A 19,198-nucleotide genomic window follows, 5' to 3' on the forward strand; every position below is an offset into this window, starting at 1 on the left:
GTATTCAGCTTCTAGTAACGTCTGCTACCAGCTGGAAACATTTCGATTATGTAACTGATCCCTAGAAAGTGCGATACACTGCCCTCCTCTGGTAAGTAAAGCCATTACCGCTCAGATCGGACCAGAGTATTCTAGTCGTCTGTCTTACACAAGTCTGACTTTAATTATTTTTACATGTAAGTAGTATAGTGCAGCCTATTCCAAGTGTTATGGGATGAATGGGTTTTTACAACCTCTTGCTAAACCATCACAACCTCTCATCAACACACTGTGTCTTTGGCATACACATATTAATGTGTTATAGGGAAGCTTATGATTTCTGCGAGAATTTAAGTTTGGCCATTGGCTACAGAGCATAGTCAAAATTCAGTTTGCTTCACTATAAGTCTCTCTCTATCACCAAATACCTTGGATGGCATATTCTGTTTGCAATCCACAAATGAAAATCAGGAAATTAAATGGAAAGTTCTAGACATTCCTAGTAAGTTGGTCTGCAATATGCATTATGCAAATAAAGAAAAGGTAATCTAAACTCTGACAATATGCATATATAGATGTGTAAATAAGGCACCATATGGGTTTCCCTCCAGAATTTCTGTTTGGTCAATTTATTAATCAATAAATTTATTAATAGCCCAGAACAAATTCAGAAGTGTATGAAGGTATGAGCTAAACCAGGCCCAGCCCAGCAAAGACACCACTCTGATTGTGAAATGTGAATGAGTGCACAGATTTTGAACTTTTGACTGTATTTTCATTAGTTTTTACAACTTTTCCTATTGATAAAAATCTCCACCATAGCTATTCATACTATACCAAAGTAGTTAAGTAATAGATAAACAATTAAATTGCAGAAAACTTCTGTTTCTGTGATATACTATATAAATTTGTTTTGTTTTTGTTTGTTTTTTTAGCTTTTTCTTTTTTTAGTTTTCTTTTCTTTTCTTTTCTTTTTTTTTTTTTTACAAGAAGTCCATTTTAAATGTGTTTGTGATGTGGAAAAATTGAGACACACTTTTAAAATTGCATTAAAGACATCTCAGGGATTAAATGTTTAGGTAAATGTCTTTTTCTGGTCCGGCCCACTGAAGATCAAAGTGGGCTGTATGTGTCCCACAATGAAATGAATTTAACATGCCTAGTCTAAACTGTGAATGGACAGCAAGTTGCAAACAGCATCCCAAATGGCTTTAAATATGTAAAAGCTTAAGATTCACCCAAATTATAGATGCTAAAAAAAAAGCATGGGCTTGCTGTCCATTCCATAGGAAGCCCTAATGAGCATATGTGGGTGCAGTGGGGCACCATGGCAGCTGCTGATGGCAAAGGCAATGCACAGCTGTGGTGCTGGGTTATGCTGTCTAACAGCTATACAAGTTATCAGTGAAGCTCTCATTGTGACTGACAGGCACTCCTTGTGACTCTGCAACCCTATAAGGGCACACCAACTTTAGAGCTCCAATGTCCCAATCGCAACCCCCTTCCAGACCATTCCTCAGCACCCCCCTGACTGTAGTGAACATACAATCTGGAAGCTTCTGAATGGGAGCTTCGAGAAACCATCCCGTAAGTATAAAAAGACATTGTCATGTCGTGTGGTCTGCATAGAGTCAGAAGACGCTCACTAGAACGCAACCAAGAGAGACTTACTGCCCACAGGAGCAGCAGAGAAGCACACACTTGAAGTTCTCCAAGAAGAGAAGTCAAGCTCAGTGATACATTTGTCTACTAGAGGTGACAGAAGACAAAGATTAAATCCAAGGTAAGAATGGAATCAATGCAACAATCATTTCAATTTTAGAGTATACTGGGTGCTTGCACAGTTTTATGTAAAGTGAGTGATTCAATTCACAAGAGACACTTACTGCTCACAGGAGCAGCAGCCAAGCACACACTTGAAGCTCTTGAAGAAGAGAAATCAAGCTCAGTGATTGATTTAACTATACAAAGTAACAAAAAATAAAGATTATATTCAAGGTATGAATTAGAATTCAAGGGAAGAATTAGAAAATTTAAAACAACTTTTGCTTTTTACAGTATATTGGGTGCTTTTGTGATATAATGTAATTAACTTTAACCTTTACTATCAGTTAGAATCAGAATGGTATAGTGTATGTGCTTTTCTATCAGTGTCTAAGTAGGACTGTTACACGCATGAAGCACATGGCAAGCAAGGTGACCCAAGTGTGGGACCAATGGCTTCTCAGAATCTAATTTAACAGCTGATGCAGCACATTTGCATCTTAGCTTAGTAAACTGTAAAGGAATTATTGATTCTGGATTAAAACGTTTTCTTAATCTATGAAATGTTCTTAGAAGGCCTAAAAAAATATATGCAGTAGCCGTGGCAACAGACTACACCTTCCTATGCTGAAAAAACAAAGTTAGTTTTTCTTTCATCTTTGAATTTCAAGTTGCTATTTTTTTTAACAAAAAGACTGCACACATTGGAGCTATTAGGGTTTTCCAAAGCATCTGAAACCCCCCCCCCCCCAAAAAAAAAAAATGCCAGTTCTCTGATTGACAGAAGAAACATGTGCGCATCAGCAGGCCATGTGGCTGCCTGAGAAAAACTTAACCGTAGAAGTTCAGAGTAAATACATTTAAACTACAGGTGAAAATATAATTATTCGAAAACACAAAAAATATAGAGGTACAATTTCTTCTTTTTTTTTCTGAAAAATGTTACCCAATATGTTTTCCCCCTTTAGATGCCTGAGAGCTCTGCACACATTATGGAGGAGGAGGTGGAGACCTTTGCCTTCCAGGCTGAAATTGCTCAGCTGATGTCCCTTATTATCAACACTTTCTACTCAAATAAAGAGATCTTCCTTAGGGAGCTCATCTCCAACTCCTCAGATGTAAGGGAAATAAACACTTCAGCATCATGTTTTCCTTTTTTTTAAATGTAAAACAAGCCCTTATATTCTTTGCCAAAAAAAAAGTATTTTAATTGAGTTATCTATTCTCGGCAGGCCTTGGATAAAATCAGATATGAAAGCTTGACGGATCCCACCAAACTTGAGTCCTGCAAGGACCTGAAGATTGAAATCAGGCCTGATCTGCATGCTCGCACCCTGACCCTCCTTGACACAGGTATCGGCATGACCAAAGCTGACCTGATCAACAACCTGGGCACAATTGCAAAGTCCGGCACCAAGGCTTTCATGGAGGCTCTGCAAGCTGGAGCTGATATCTCCATGATCGGTCAGTTTGGTGTGGGTTTTTACTCTGCCTACCTGGTAGCCGAGAAGGTGACAGTCATTACCAAGCACAACGATGACGAGCAGTATGTGTGGGAGTCTGCAGCTGGAGGCTCATTCACAGTCAGGCCTGATACAGGTATGTCTTAGTCCCCTCATTTACAGAACAATTGAATCAGTCATTTGACACTGTCTGCCACGGTTCTAATTTTGTTGTTGATTTTAGGAGAGCCAATTGGCAGAGGCACAAAAGTGATCCTTCACCTCAAGGAAGACCAGACAGAGTACTGCGAGGAGAAGCGCGTCAAAGAAGTGGTGAAGAAGCACTCACAGTTCATTGGCTATCCCATCACACTTTTTGTAAGTTTTTAATTACACAGTAAAAACAATTGTTCAATCAATACTTGATAATAACCACACATTGACTGTGATAATGGCATGGCAAAGCAAAATTTAAATATGCCTTTGCATATTTAAGGTGGAGAAGACAAGAGAGAAGGAAGTAGACCTGGAGGAGGGAGAAAAGGAAGAGGAGGTTGAGAAGGAGGCTGCTGAGGACAAGGACAAACCTAAGATTGAGGACGTTGGCTCTGATGAGGATGAAGATACAAAGGATGGCAAGAACAAGAGGAAGAAGAAGGTCAAGGAGAAGTACATTGATGCCCAGGAGCTCAACAAGACCAAGCCTATCTGGACCCGTAACCCTGATGACATCACCAATGAAGAGTATGGCGAGTTCTACAAGAGTCTCACCAATGACTGGGAGGACCACCTGGCTGTGAAGGTAAGCTAAATCTTCTTGTGATGATCATTCTAAAACATATTTAGCAACACCAGTTGCAATAATGTTATGCTAATTAATACATATCTACCCCCGCAGCATTTCTCAGTGGAAGGCCAGCTGGAGTTCCGCGCCTTGCTCTTTGTACCCAGAAGAGCTGCATTTGACCTCTTTGAAAACAAGAGAAAGAGAAACAACATCAAGCTTTATGTGCGCAGGGTCTTCATCATGGACAACTGTGAAGAACTGATCCCAGAATACCTCAGTAAGTAACAATGAAGTAACACATAAATCTTGACGCATTCTCTCAAAATTCATAGTTATTAGTAATTGTTTTTGGAACTCACTGGCTTTGGGTAGCTGACCAGTTTATTTTCCCTACTCAGATTTCATCAAAGGTGTGGTGGACTCTGAGGACCTGCCACTGAACATCTCCAGAGAGATGCTGCAGCAGAGCAAGATCCTGAAGGTCATCCGCAAGAACCTGGTCAAGAAGTGCATGGAGCTTTTCTCAGAACTGGCTGAGGACAAGGACAACTACAAGAAGTTCTATGAGCAGTTCTCCAAGAACATCAAGGTAGGTTCATCCACCTGAATTTCTTAAACTCTAAAACTTCAGAAAAAATGTCTGATACCAATTATCTTGCATGGATTTTAATACCACAAAATGACACGCTGTTTTTTTATGTTTAGCTTGGAATCCATGAAGACTCCCAGAACAGGAAGAAACTGTCTGAGCTGCTCCGCTACTACACCTCAGCCTCTGGAGATGAAATGGTTTCCCTCAAGGACTATGTCTCTCGTATGAAGGATAACCAGAAGCACATCTACTACATCACTGGTAAGTTATTCAGTGTGGTTTATTTTCCTTTGTTTTCAAGTATTCCCCAGGAGTTTAAGTTCATTAAACACCATATTGAAATAACTTTAACAGGTGAGACCAAAGACCAGGTTGCCAACTCTGCCTTTGTGGAGCGCCTTCGCAAAGCTGGCCTGGAGGTCATCTACATGATTGAGCCCATCGATGAGTACTGTGTCCAGCAGCTGAAGGAGTACGATGGCAAGAACTTGGTTTCAGTAACCAAGGAAGGCCTGGAGCTGCCTGAGGATGAGGAGGAGAAGAAGAAGCAGGAAGAGCTCAAGACTAAGTTTGAGGACCTCTGCAAGATCATGAAGGACATCCTTGACAAGAAGATTGAAAAGGTATTTTTTCTCCTTCAGAAAATGATACAGTTATTATAGTTAACATTGTTAGGGATGAGAAGTTGGCTTGACTGTGTTCAAACATACTAAAAATACTGAATTTCTATCCTGACAGGTTGTAGTTTCGAACCGTTTGGTTGCTTCCCCTTGCTGCATTGTCACCAGCACCTATGGATGGACGGCAAACATGGAGAGGATCATGAAGTCTCAGGCACTGAGAGACAACTCCACCTTGGGCTACATGACTGCAAAGAAGCACCTTGAGATTAATCCCTTGCATCCAATCATTGAGACCTTGAGGGAGAAGGCAGAGGCTGACAAGAACGACAAAGCTGTGAAGGACCTGGTCATTCTCCTGTTCGAGACTGCTCTGCTCTCCTCAGGATTCACACTGGAAGACCCACAGACACATGCTAACCGCATCTACAGAATGATCAAACTTGGTCTTGGTATGTATATCTTTTCCTTTAAACATTCAGGTAGTAGTTAGGTTATTATACATTAATTGAGGAATTTGTTTTTTAATGGATGTATTTCTATACACAGGAATTGATGATGATGATTCTGCAGTTGAAGACATAATTCAGCCCACTGATGAAGATATGCCAGTCTTGGAAGGCGACGATGACACATCAAGAATGGAGGAAGTTGACTAAATTATTTACTAGACTTTTTCTGGCTTTCATTTTTATTTTTGTAATTTATGTTCCTAATTTAAATGTACATTATTTTTTAGCAGAATTTCTGTTAGTAAACAATGTGCTAGTCAGAAAAAGTTGATGGAATTAATACAGACCACAGTGGCTTTAGTTTATATTGTATCAGCCACTTATAAAACTTCTGACAATCACTAAGAGTATTATTAAGTCACTGGGGGTTTGACTTATATCTCTTTTGTAACATTTTTTATGAAAAGCAATCAAATTTGTAATAAAATATATTTCAAAAATGACACCTGTCACTTTTCATTGATCTACTGCACTTTATTTTATCACTTGTTCTTGCTTCCTACAAACAATAATACTGAAAGGTGAAAAGTTGTATTAGAGAAGCGCATTATACAGCTGGCTTACATTTATCAATTACATCGTTTGATTTATCATGTATTCTGGAGTTTTCAGTGAATACAGCATGGTTCATTTTAGTTTCTGCTCTCACATGCCTTACTCATTAGGCTCAGCGTCCCCTCCCTTAATCCCCTTAATCCCGCCTCCTTCTGCCAAGAAAGGCAGAGAGGCATGTACACGCACCATGATTGACAGGTCACCGGGCCAGTGAGTAGCCACCACCGAGCAGGAGGATTCCAGACGGTTCTGGAAGCTTGTGTCAGGAGGATTTCTCGAATGGTTATAGAGGGTATAAAAACCGCACCGTTACACCAGTTTCCATAGGAGCATTAGCAGTCAACGAACCTGCGAATAAGGAAGGATCTCTACACATCTTCCTCAGGAGTTTTGGGCACACTGCAAACCAAGGTAAATACATTAACAGCCTTACCACAGACATTTGGGATACGAAAATATTACACTCCCTGAAATTCAGATTTTATAGTACTAAATGTTAGTTTATTTGACATTAATTTATAAACGAAGCTGACATTTTTGTCATGTCTGGATAGAAAGTGAGGCTAAAGTGAAGAAAGGGTGAAATCTAGTTACAGCACTTGGTCTTTAAAAACTGATTAAAAAGTATTAATATCTGCTCTGAGAATATTAATGTCAGCTTCATAAACGGTAATAAGAATTTGATTCCTATTGTGCCTCATTTCAGACTTCAAACCTGCGGGACAGTAGCCACATGGCAGGATGCTTTAGTGATGCATTTGGGAGGAAGGTGTTATGTTAAGCAGGGGTTTAACTGTTTGAACCTTTATCAAATTCCCTGTGCTAAAATTTCTGCAAGATTTTTTGGGCCATCTTATCCTTGTACCAGGTTTTAATTCAGTGCAAAATCAGTAGGTACAGAGTGTGCATTCTTATAATCTCGTCAGCTGTATGAGAGGCGGAGCTTTTGATTCCTATGGAAACTGCTAGAGAGTTCTTCTTGCCTCCTCGTACCTTCTAGAAACTTGCACTTCACCTGGGAAACCAGCAGGTGGAGTCATTTCTGCTGATATGGATATGCAATTCAAGCCACGTGTTAATCTCTGATTAGCCAATAACCAAGCAGAGATTAAATTCACAGTCCAAGAAGGGAAAAAAAGGTCCTTGTACCTTTTTAATACAAAATTATGAAAGTAAGCAAGAAAGAAACCCAGGAAAGTCACTATATACTACACATCTACAGAGAATTTGCTTTCGTTTGAACTGCTGTTAATTCCTTAATGTAACATCGAGGCTACTTAATAAGGATAAGCTGTAACTGCAACATCTTACATAAGAAGGATTGGCAGTGTTTTTCCAAGTGTATGTTGCTGGGATGCAAACATTTAGTGTCATAAAAAGAGTATTTTATATTGTGTTCCAGTCACTTTAGTCAATGTGTTTTCTAAAAAACAATATTTGTTCTCCGTCTTCACTCAGATGCCTGAAATGCATGACCAACCAATGGAGGAGGAGGCAGAGACCTTCGCATTCCAGGCTGAGATTGCTCAGCTTATGTCCCTGATCATCAACACTTTCTATTCCAACAAAGAGATCTTCCTTAGGGAACTTATTTCCAACTCCTCAGATGTAGGTTTTCAATATTAGTCTGTGTTGCTGTGTTTATTATTTAAAAAAAAAAATTTAATTACATGCTTTTTTTTCCCTTAAGAAATTGAATTATATTATTATCAATACAGAATAAATTCTGGAATTTGTTTAAACAATTAACATTGTGTTTTGCTCCGTCAGGCACTGGACAAAATCCGCTATGAGAGTCTCACTGATCCTTCCAAGCTGGAAACTGGCAAAGACCTCAAAATTGAGATCATTCCCAACAAAGAGGAGCGTACTCTAACCCTAGTTGACACAGGTATTGGCATGACCAAAGCCGACCTGATCAACAACTTGGGCACAATTGCAAAGTCCGGCACCAAAGCGTTCATGGAGGCTCTGCAGGCTGGAGCTGACATTTCCATGATCGGTCAGTTCGGTGTGGGTTTCTACTCTGCCTACCTGGTAGCCGAGAAGGTGACAGTCATTACCAAGCACAACGATGACGAGCAGTACGCCTGGGAATCATCTGCTGGTGGCTCATTCACAGTTAAAGTAGACAACTGTAAGTGATATAACCCCGAATTTGAAGTGAATTATTAATCATTTAACCCGGTGGTTATAAAGTATACTGACCTGTGGTCTTCCTCTACAGCTGAGCCACTGGGACGTGGAACTAAAGTGATCCTGCACCTCAAAGAAGACCAGACAGAATACCTTGAAGAGCGAAGGGTCAAAGAGATTGTTAAGAAGCACTCACAGTTCATTGGCTACCCTATTACGCTATTTGTAAGTACTTAAGTCATATTTAATGATCCCATAGAAGAATTAAATTTGTAACTATTGCAGACAGCTTCTGCACTTTAGACTTCTGAGAAAGTTGCTCAATAAATCTCTGAAACACTGATATTATAAAATAGTGACTCCCTAAGGTCAGGGCTGGACTGGGACAAAAAATCGGCCTGGGCATTTTGACTACAGACCGGCCCACCAGGTATTATAGGAAAAACCATAAAGCCTTTGAATGAAAACAAACGTGGTTGTGACAGTGATGTACACTGTCTTGTTGGTATATGTATGATTTCTATACGTTGTACATCAGATAAAAACTTTGGTTGTAAGATTCAGATAATTATTTAATAAAAGCTAGATATTTTAAATGAGAATAAGAAAGAAAGGTATTTCTTTGTGCCCCCCTCTCCCTGTTAATGCCCCACCTGGCTCCCTGGCAAAGCTTTGCTAGACCCGCCCCTGCACAGTTACCAGCTGTCAGCTACTTAGAAAAGGATCCTGGTGTTATTTGTCTCTCAGAAACAGTTCATAACTTCCCTTCAACTCATTCATGTCACCTAAAAGGTAAACCTGTTTCTCCATCACCTGTTCAGCTCTGATGATTCAGTAAGGACATCTCCTGGTTTCATCTTCATGCTTCCCTCTCCCCAGATAACCAAACCGACATAATGACCAGCAGCTTTTACAGCTGTGGCTCCAGCAAACATCAGCTGATACTAGAAATTAATATGAAATAAATTCTAACAACAGCTGATCAAGCTTAAACGTGCTGCTGCTGTTTAGCACGACAACCGCTGGTTTCCTCTTTCTGGCGCAAAGTGGGCGATAAACAAGCAAGAGAGAAAAGCCGATCAACTGATCATTGATCACTTTCATGATTGAATGAGAGAAGAAGAGACAGCTGACAGCGTAAAGACAGAGAAAAACTCCAGCTTTGTGTCTTTTCCATTCTAGCTGAAGTACAGGACAAACTGTGTTCCTTTTCACCTCAATACGAAACGCGTGATATTTTCTCTGAATACGGGACAATTCCATTTTTCAGGGGACGGTTGGCAACTCTACTAACTAACCTTATGAATAAAATAAAGTTCACAATCAGTAACATCATAGCACCCACCCAGCTGTAGAAACTCTGTCATGCTAGCTAGTACGCCGTACAAGTTATTGTAACTGACGGTAAAAACTCAGCACAACGAAAATAAACTCCACCTAAACTTGGTTTATATCTGACCCAGATAGACTGCAGGTCATAACTTCTTACCTGAAGTTCAGTTCACCTGACACTCGGACGGGCGGCCGCCTCGGGTCTCTGCTCCTCCTGCCTCCCCTTTCCCTCATCCACCTGGCCTCTGGTGGCAGCTCCGCCATAGCCACCACCAAACAACTGAGTTATTTTTACACATCTGCCAGCATCTGGCCAATCCATCACCTTTCATTGTTTATACTGTTATAAAAAAAAAAAAAAAATCTTCGGCCCATAAAAACGAAAAATCACCATCGGCCCACCAGGCAAATGCCCGGTATGCCCGATGGCCAGTCCAGCTATGCCTAAGGCTAAGGTGTAGGGAAATTCTTTAGTGTGTGACCAAATGTATTTTCCTTCAGGTGGAGAAAGAGAGGGACAAGGAGGTGAGTGACGACGAGGCAGAGGAGGAGAAAGAGAAGGAGGAGAAGGAGAAAGATGAGGAGAAGGATGAGGACAAACCTGAGATTGAGGATGTTGGATCAGATGAAGAACATGACCATGACAAGTCAGACAAAAAGAAGAAGAAGAAGAAGATCAAGGAAAAGTACATTGACCAGGAAGAATTGAACAAGACCAAACCCCTGTGGACCCGAAACCCAGATGACATCACGAATGAGGAATATGGAGAGTTCTACAAGAGTCTCACCAATGACTGGGAGGACCACTTGGCTGTCAAGGTTGGGCTTTTGAGATGTTATTTTAAAAATACCTAAAAATGTAGCAGTACTTTATAGGAGGAAAATTGTGTCTGATATAATGTAATCCAATATATAATCACTTTAATTAATTTAATTTTTTTTTGCCCAACAGCACTTTTCAGTAGAGGGTCAGCTTGAATTCCGTGCCCTGCTCTTCGTGCCTCGGCGTGCTCCTTTCGACCTCTTTGAGAACAAGAAGAAGAAGAACAACATCAAGCTGTATGTGCGCAGAGTCTTCATCATGGACAACTGCGAGGAGCTCATCCCAGAGTATCTCAGTGAGTATTAAACTGTGGATTACAATTTCCCTAACAATAATAGAATTATCATAATGAAAATGACACAATGGAATCTTTAGAGTTTTAACAGTTTCATTTCTGCTTCCTATCAGATTTCATCAAGGGTGTGGTGGACTCTGAGGACCTGCCACTGAACATCTCCAGAGAGATGCTGCAGCAGAGCAAGATCCTGAAGGTCATCCGCAAGAACCTGGTCAAGAAGTGCCTGGAGCTTTTCACAGAACTGGCTGAGGACAAGGACAACTACAAGAAGTTCTACGAGCAGTTCTCCAAGAACATCAAGGTCAGTATCCACAGCCTTGACTGAGTGAGGTGCAAGGTTACCAGATCTTGTCTTTAATTCTTTTGCTTGAATAATTCAGCTCTAGCAGTATGGATATTATAAAGTAGCTTAACAACAATTGAATGCAGCCAGTGGTAGTGCCTGCAATTTTTTTGCACATTCAGCTGAATAAATCTGCACTGTTGATAACAGTTGACTGTTTTCCTTATTACAGCTTGGCATCCATGAGGACTCCCAGAACAGGAAGAAGCTTTCTGAGCTTCTGCGGTACTACACATCAGCCTCTGGAGATGAGATGGTGTCCCTGAAGGACTATGTCACACGTATGAAGGACAACCAGAAACACATCTACTACATCACTGGTGAGGACACTTTTAAAACTGCCAATCAAAAGCATGCGTTCGGCAAACAAAACTTGTCTCATGTGGGCAATATGGCATGAATGAACAACATTATCATGTCTGCATTTCAGGTGAGACCAAAGACCAGGTTGCCAACTCTGCCTTTGTGGAGCGTCTTCGCAAAGCTGGCCTGGAGGTCATCTACATGATTGAGCCCATCGATGAGTACTGTGTCCAGCAGCTGAAGGAGTTTGAGGGAAAGAACTTGGTTTCAGTAACCAAGGAAGGCCTGGAGCTGCCTGAGGATGAGGAGGAGAAGAAGAAGCAGGAGGAGAAGAAATCTCAGTTTGAGAACCTATGCAAAATCATGAAGGATATCTTGGAGAAGAAGGTTGAAAAGGTAAGCTGATGAAACCAAATGACAATATAACAACGGAATTTGTTTTATTGTTCAACTGATTGATACTGGTGGGTTTTGTTTTCCTCTGCAGGTCACAGTCTCCAACCGCCTAGTTTCTTCCCCTTGCTGCATTGTCACCAGCACATATGGATGGACGGCCAACATGGAGAGGATCATGAAGGCTCAGGCGCTGAGGGATAACTCCACCATGGGATACATGGCAGCAAAGAAGCACCTTGAGATCAATCCTGACCACCCAATCATGGAGACCTTGAGGCAGAAGGCAGAGGCCGATAAGAATGACAAGTCTGTGAAAGATCTGGTCATCCTTCTTTTCGAGACTGCCCTGCTCTCCTCAGGATTCACACTGGATGACCCACAGACCCACTCCAACCGCATCTACAGAATGATCAAACTAGGTCTTGGTGAGTATCTGTTAAATCTTGTATCTTTTTGGTGGTATGTTTGCCAGTAAACGAGTTAACCCTGCTTTGCTGACTGATCTGCTCCTATTTTCCTTCCAGGTATTGATGAAGATGATGTGACATCTGACGATAACACCTCTGCACCCACTGAGGACATGCCCCCTCTTGAAGGGGAAGATGATGACACATCTAGAATGGAAGAGGTGGACTAATCAGCTTCCATTTCCTGTTTAGATTTAAAAAAAACTAATGTTATAAAAAAAATTAATGTTAAATGTTGTAAATGAGCCTGGAATGTCTGTTCCTAAACACTTTTGATGACCAACGTAACTTTATTTCCACTTGCGTTGACCACATGCAGTTCAGTCATTCCTTTAGATCTTTAGAGTTTTCAGATTGTCATTTTTGTTTTTGTATTGAGTTGTATTGATGCATTTGTTCTTTTTGTATTTGACATTCCAAAGTTTGTTCTTTATTGTAAATATAACAAAACACAATACTGTTATTTGAAACGGTGCAAAAACCATTAATAAAGGTTTACCATGTTAAGCTATTTGGTCATTGTTACTGATGAGTGAACACAAGTCTCGTGTTTTATGTATAGTATGCTGCATTTTTAGATTGGACAGGTGGGTTAACCTGTCCACTCTATATATATTTAATTTTTTTCATGAGAAAATCAATGAAACTATTAGTGTTCACTTGTAGTCGAAGAACTGCTTTAGACTTTGTTCTCATCAAGTAGAAAGCTATGTCACAAGGGTTTCTTAATTCAGCTCAAATGAAGTACAAACATTATTTTAGAACTTTTTTTTTCTCACCAGGATTTTTTAAAGACATTCGTTATCCATCATTTGACAGAAATTTGTATCTTGATAAATATAAAGTGATGATGTGACGTAATTTCCATGTTTGAAGTATACTTTTTTCATTTACAACCATTGAAGTCGACACTGTTTATGAATCATAAGCTACCAAACCAATGCTTGCTTAAACATAGAGTGAAGGAACGGGAAGAACCACCCCTTTTTTCTTTGCTTCATATGAATGAAGCATTGCCCTTGGGCAGATTGTTTGCTCTCCAGTTGCCTTTTTAGTTTCTCCATGGAAAAAGCAAAAAAATCTTGTGTAATAAAAAGCAAAATGCTTGAGGGGAAGTCAAGAAATAGCAGATAAGTCTGATAATTATGCCTTTATTGGGAACAAATTGAAAGAAAGACAAACAGGGAAAAGCCAAAAGAACTCGAGGCTTCTTTTTTTGGCTATAATTTGGGAATTTGTTCATTTTTACGTAACCTCCCTGAAGTCTTTTCCACAGTATTGATATTTCTTGCCAGATTGAAGCTACAAGGATATAGATGTTTGTGTTGAAAAAGTAAAAGTGGACAGAGAAACTCCTAAAGAGGAAGGAAAGGCTTATATAATACATCATTGCTGTAGTCAGATTCATCCAAAAATAACTTCCTTTTTTTGTCTCCTCTTCTACTTTTCTCCTTCTTATCTATCTTTAAGCTTCTTCTAAGATACAAATGATCAAATTAAGGCTTACCCATTTTGTTATTTGTGGAAAGGCACATGTTTAACTCATAAGTCTGTGAAGGTTCTCAGTCATCCAGGTCATCATATTCTAAGGAGCTTGGGAAGAAAAGAGTCTGGACTCTCCACCATTTTACCCTATAACTGAAGAAGCTTCTCGGATGAGTAGTGAAACGTCTTCAAGCAACCTAAAGAGGTCCAGACGCTTTTCTTTCCAAGCTCCTTAAACTTTAACTCATAAGCTTAAACATCGATTTAGATATTTTCATGCATTCCGCACTGTTTTTATCCTATATGTCCAAGTCATTTTACACGTGTGGGTTCCTGTTAACCACCAGTAGATGGCAGTCGTTATGCATTCAAAGAAGGTTCTACCAAGCTGTTCAAATATTCTAGAAAGCTCCGGCCTAGGGGTCTCAACCAGCTGAAAGAAGAAGGTAGGTAAAAACGGAAAACTATGAGCACTAGGGCGATCGTGGCTCAAGAGTTGGCAGTTTGTCTTGTAATCGGAAGGTTGCCGGTTCGAGCCCCGGCTCCGACAGTCTCGGTCGTTGTGTCCTTGGGCAAGACACTTCACCCGTTCAGAGGGCCCGGTAGCGGAGCCTCACCTCTGTCAGTGCGCCCCAGGGCAGCTGTGTAGCTTGCCGCACACTCGTATGTGAACGACTGAATGTAGTGTAAAGCGCTATACAAATACAGGCCATTTACAGGTGCGTGAATATATTTAGCCAAAAATATAACTATAAAGGAAAATTATTTTGACACATAACGAAGATGGGTCAGCCTGGTATAAAATGTTATAATTTGTTTTCACCATCCGAGTCTACCCAAAATTCTGCAGTATATAATACTACTACTTCTACTGCTACTACTACTTTAATAATAATAACAACTTTATTTATATAGGATTTTTTAAACCTAGTAACAAATTGCTTCACAGTTTGGATAAAATCACTCATTAAAGAGAATTCTACATATTCAAACACATGGTTATGCATTCATTCCTGCACTACACTCACACACACGCATTAGAAGAACAAGAGCCAAAAACACTGGGAGAAACATTAAGGAAACGCAAACCTATGGAGACGAGTTTTTAGCAGATTCGCTCCTGAAACTATGGTATGTGCCAGGATTGTGATGCTCAAAGATTTTAGAGGAAAAATTGAATGAAAAGGAATAAGTAAAATAAAAACTGTACCTGAACATGTATCTGTAATGAAAAAAAAATACACTGCCAACTCATTATGAGGGGGTCATGTGGGAGGCACTGATTGATTTTCCGTGGTATGACCATAGGAAGTATGCTGTCGATGGCTGTAATCCAAAGTATCGGGAGCCTGTAATCCCATGTGTTGCTGTCCTGTCACCGGCAGGGTGCGCTCTCGGTGCCTTTACGCTGGCCATCGTTAGCGTGACGCGCCAGAGTCAGCTGACTGAAAACAGCCAATCACAGCGTAAGGGCAGACTGAACCGCCTTGCAGTGTGCTGTCCTGAGAGTTGTCAAGGTTTTGGTTGTGGAGTATCCGTGAGGGGAGCAAGGGCGGTTACGCTTGTACAATGCCGAATAAAACGAAAAAAGATAAGGTGAGTTAGACAAAAGCTAGCAGGCTGTGTCGATAGTGAATAAACTTTGCACGAGTTACATTTCATTGAATTTATTGATAATGTGCCGGGTGTATAATACGACATTTTGCTACCAGCGCAGTGTCCCATCACACAAACGTTAGCCAGCCTGCAATCATTACCTGCTAGCCCTATCCTGCCGTCATGTTAGCACTTGGCACGTTGTGCAGTGTTATGAAAATAGAGCACCCTTATCTTAAAGTGATACTTACATTGCACGTGTGTGTTATTTTGGTGTAAATTTAAGGACTTTTTGAAGCTGAAACCTCGGGTCGTGTAACGTGATCTAGCTAACAGCAGACTTTACAGTGTGGTTAAACTGGAGTGCGAGACTGGGTGGGCAGGCATGCTATATTTAGCTTGGATTTGTGCAAGACGGCATTCACCGATTGCATTCACCTGATGTTATCAACCAATATAAACTTCATTTAATTAAATCAAGTTTTTAATCTTTTGATTGAAAATGTTTTTGCAGGAGTCTCCCAAGTCTGGCAAAGTGGGGAAGAGTGGAGGACAGGAGAATTCAGAACATGAGGTATTCTAACAAGGAAAACCACTCTAAGAACACATAACTTTATTTTTATTTAAAACGTATTTAACCCTCAAATTGGGACTTTTGAGATGTCAGATCTCGTTTGTGATAGTCCCCTGCCCAAGAGAACAACTCAAACAGAATGAGCATATACATTACCAAAGACCCTAAACACAGAGCGATATATAACATTAGATTAGATAGAGAAAATAGAAACTTGTAAATGATATATTAAAAGCTAAACAAGCAGTTAAAAAGACCAACACACCCTAGACTCATCACAGATCAAACAGGGACCGCAAGGGTTGGGGATAACCTTTTCAACTTGATGTAATTACCTCCAAGTCATTTAAAATTAAATGGAATTTAGTGACACCAGCTTTGCAAGAGGAGTATTACATTATAATTGGATTATTACTGCATGATAGTGGTCTCCAGTATTAGTGATTGTGCTTGCAATAGAAATGAACGTACATGCTGAACTTATTTTTTCAATTTAAAAAAAAAATGAAGAGGGACACGATAAAGCTCATCAAGTTTTATTGTGTATATCTAGTTTATTGTCTTGTTATCAATTCAGTGTTTTGCAGATTACAATTTATAATGTTGCTCCTGAAGTGCCGATTCAGAATACTTAAATGCATCACAAAGGCCTCCACAAACTATGATGCCTATGTTATATACTTGTGCAGAAATTGTATATTTTTCACTTGACAGCAAGTACTCATGCAAAAGGACAGGAAGCCTCCTGTGGAGTGGAACAAGAAAAGCTTATTCTGTTTTAGGTCTCATGATTCTTTGAACTCATCAGGGGAAAATTCTTCTTTGTGACCAAATTTGCTGTAGCGAGCTAACTAATGATGGATGTGAGTCACATGAACACCATAATGAAATATGGGAGTATGGACTACTTGTGTTGGCCATCTCAATTTGAAAATCTCAGTCCATCACAACTGTGGACTTACTGTAATATTGGAAAAACATGAACTTTCTGTCATTTAATTGTTTATCTCTTACTTAATGGCTTTGTAGGAGTATGAATGGGAGTAGGGAGTGATTAATCAATAGGAATCTATGAACTCCTTCATATTTTCTAAAGCTGTCTGGCGTGCAGGATTGGAGTCTTTGCCATGCTCATTCTGGTCCCTGGGCCTTACATTTGACCTCCCTGTACTAATAAAACTAGTAAAATGGGATGATGATAATGATTGAACTTTAAAATCATAATCTCATAGCCGCATAGCCTTGGATCTTTAGTGGACCGGTGAGTGACTTCATGTGACTCAAGCTGCTCTCTTTTTGATGTTGATACCCTGTTGCTAAATGTGTCGTTAACACCAGTTTAGGGCATGGCTGAGTTCATCAATATTTCACCCATAATGACATGGTTGACCTGTCATACAGCGGCTTTAAGCAGAAAGCTTTACTTCAAAACACAAATTTTATTCAACATTCATGAAACTGCTGCCTCGGGATTTTTCTAAAGTAGGATAGCTATAGCTATTGCTATTCATAAACCACTTGCTGCTAATGCATTGATCTATGATGTTCAGTAATAAAATTCCTTTGAGGAGTGATGTGTTGCGACTTGCTATAAAACCTTTTGCTTACATCTGGATTAGGACGCATCTGGGAAAATTTATCTTTGGCCCTCATAACAAAATTGTTCAACATTGAGTTTGTCCGTCTGCATTACTGGCATCTCATGTGAATCATTGCTTTGTTGTGCTGCACAGCCATACACTGGTTGTAAAAAAAAAAGAATAAAATATGAGGAAATTCTGTGGCACCAGGAAGATAGCATAGTTTAAACAATGTTTAGTGTTTCCCTATATGTGCAAAAATTCACTTCAAGCTCAGTGTGAGAGTCATTACTTTGTTCAGTTGTAATTTATGATCCGACTACATTTTCTTTTCTGCTGTTTTACTGTGTGTTTGTGGGGAGGAGCTACCCACACTGAGCAGAGATAAGGAAGATCTGACTTCCTTCATTCCTCAAACAACTAGAGGCTTTTTAAAAAAAATTTTAAAGGAAGGCAAGCATTTGAATGCAGTTATGTCGCACGTGGAATGAGAGCCGGCAGCTGTTTGTGCTGCCTAGAAAGCAAAAGGTAGTCCTGCTCTTGCACAGATTACAATGTTATCAACCAGGCTGTGTTCCGGTGTCACCACAGATGGACTGAGCTTAGGTTACAAGGTCTTTTGAAGTCTGCCCAAGTACACTTGACTCATTTTAACATTTACATATTTTTCTTTTCATCCTTTCAAGAGACACCCCCCCCCCCCCCCCCCCCCCCCGTGTCCGATTTGCATATAAACCACAAAGGCACACAAGATTTTGTGCCAAGAGATCAGATTCATTTTTATGAGCTTCTGGACTTGGCCCCGAAGCTGACATCCAGCATGTCACACTGACAACAAAAGGTTTTGAAGCTTATCAAATGCAAATGCCTATGATTATGTTTTTACCATATTATAAAAACATGAAATGAAAACTTTAGGCCATGACTGTACGAGCTAAATCTGTGGGAAACACGCTATTTTATTGCCTTGTGTTATATACACAGTCCAGTTTATTGAGTTATAAAATCCACACTTGTCAGTTAGCAGATAATTTCATTAAGCTTTATATCTATTTCAGAGCTTTATGTAGTTACCAGTTTAATATAGTCCCTATTATTTTCCACATTTGCGTTGTACATTTACAATTACAATAAAGGCCTTATCTGTTCTATTTTAAAACCTGTCCTTTAATAACAGCTGGCTAACAATTACATATATTAGTCATCCTTGCCGACCTACCGAAATATAGATTTTTTTCAAGCTGAAAGTTTCAGCCTCTGCCAGCATTAGACTTGCGTGTCAGCAGCCATGTATTAGATCAGCTAGTGCACCAACCTGTGTCAAATTAAAATCGCTGGGCTGCAAGCTGTTGTCACCGCCCCCACCCTTCCTTTTTTCCCATATGCTCTGTCAACCAGAAATGCATAACTGTAAAGGCTGTTATGTAATATATATGTAGCTTTCATTTGGCTTGTTGTCAGCAACCATAACTGACAAATGAAAATTTGAAGCATTAAATGAGAAGAACCATAGATGACAGATGTTTCTACTTTGGCCTAATATACTTACACGAGTTAATTCAGATCTTTCCAGTACATTAATATCTAATCGAGTTCATAGCAGAGGTCAGCACA

At 39.9% G+C, this 19,198-nt stretch overlaps 3 protein-coding genes across 4 annotated transcripts in view; all 3 read left to right on the plus strand.

Annotated features, from left to right (window-relative positions):
• The first annotated feature begins 1,522 nt into the window (after window positions 1–1,522).
• On the plus strand, window positions 1,523–6,100 carry hsp90aa1.1 (heat shock protein 90, alpha (cytosolic), class A member 1, tandem duplicate 1). The gene is made up of 11 exons (XM_084953373.1): window positions 1,523–1,762; window positions 2,712–2,861; window positions 2,976–3,342; window positions 3,430–3,563; window positions 3,682–3,987; window positions 4,084–4,249; window positions 4,371–4,561; window positions 4,678–4,825; window positions 4,919–5,187; window positions 5,303–5,636; window positions 5,734–6,100. Exons 2-11 carry the CDS (start codon window positions 2,712–2,714, stop codon window positions 5,841–5,843), a joined length of 2,175 nt encoding a protein of 724 aa, XP_084809499.1. The 5' UTR covers window positions 1,523–1,762; the 3' UTR covers window positions 5,844–6,100.
• Window positions 6,101–6,481: 381 nt separating this feature from the next.
• Window positions 6,482–12,856, plus strand: LOC146371487 (heat shock protein HSP 90-alpha). The gene is made up of 11 exons (XM_084953369.1): window positions 6,482–6,662; window positions 7,710–7,859; window positions 8,022–8,388; window positions 8,479–8,612; window positions 10,221–10,538; window positions 10,672–10,837; window positions 10,951–11,141; window positions 11,356–11,503; window positions 11,614–11,882; window positions 11,974–12,307; window positions 12,407–12,856. Exons 2-11 carry the CDS (start codon window positions 7,710–7,712, stop codon window positions 12,517–12,519), a joined length of 2,190 nt encoding a protein of 729 aa, XP_084809495.1. The 5' UTR covers window positions 6,482–6,662; the 3' UTR covers window positions 12,520–12,856.
• Window positions 12,857–15,319: 2,463 nt separating this feature from the next.
• Window positions 15,320–19,198, plus strand: part of ppp2r5cb (protein phosphatase 2, regulatory subunit B', gamma b) — a 29,536-nt gene continuing 25,657 nt past the window's right edge. For both annotated transcript variants that reach the window (XM_084953370.1, XM_084953371.1), the window contains exons 1-2: window positions 15,320–15,430; window positions 15,945–16,004. In XM_084953370.1, the coding sequence (XP_084809496.1) occupies window positions 15,404–15,430; window positions 15,945–16,004 (87 nt within the window). In that variant the 5' untranslated portion in view covers window positions 15,320–15,403. The remainder of the gene's footprint in view (window positions 15,431–15,944; window positions 16,005–19,198) is intronic.

The sequence above is a fragment of the Perissodus microlepis genome, chromosome 15 (genome assembly GCF_051167445.1).
Source record: "Perissodus microlepis isolate ML-2025 ecotype Zambia chromosome 15, ASM5116744v1, whole genome shotgun sequence".
Classification (NCBI taxonomy): Eukaryota; Metazoa; Chordata; class Actinopteri; order Cichliformes; family Cichlidae; genus Perissodus; species Perissodus microlepis.

Coding starts and splice junctions, on each gene's coding strand:
- hsp90aa1.1 (XM_084953373.1), top strand. CDS start 2,712: ATGCCTGAGAGCTCTGCACACATTATGGAGGAGGAGGTGGAGACCTTT. Junction 3,988..4,083: donor AGGACCACCTGGCTGTGAAG/GTAAGCTAAATC, acceptor CTACCCCCGCAG/CATTTCTCAGTGGAAGGCCA. Junction 4,826..4,918: donor GCACATCTACTACATCACTG/GTAAGTTATTCA, acceptor TAACTTTAACAG/GTGAGACCAAAGACCAGGTT.
- LOC146371487 (XM_084953369.1), top strand. CDS start 7,710: ATGCCTGAAATGCATGACCAACCAATGGAGGAGGAGGCAGAGACCTTC. Junction 7,860..8,021: donor TTATTTCCAACTCCTCAGAT/GTAGGTTTTCAA, acceptor TTGCTCCGTCAG/GCACTGGACAAAATCCGCTA. Junction 11,142..11,355: donor AGTTCTCCAAGAACATCAAG/GTCAGTATCCAC, acceptor TCCTTATTACAG/CTTGGCATCCATGAGGACTC.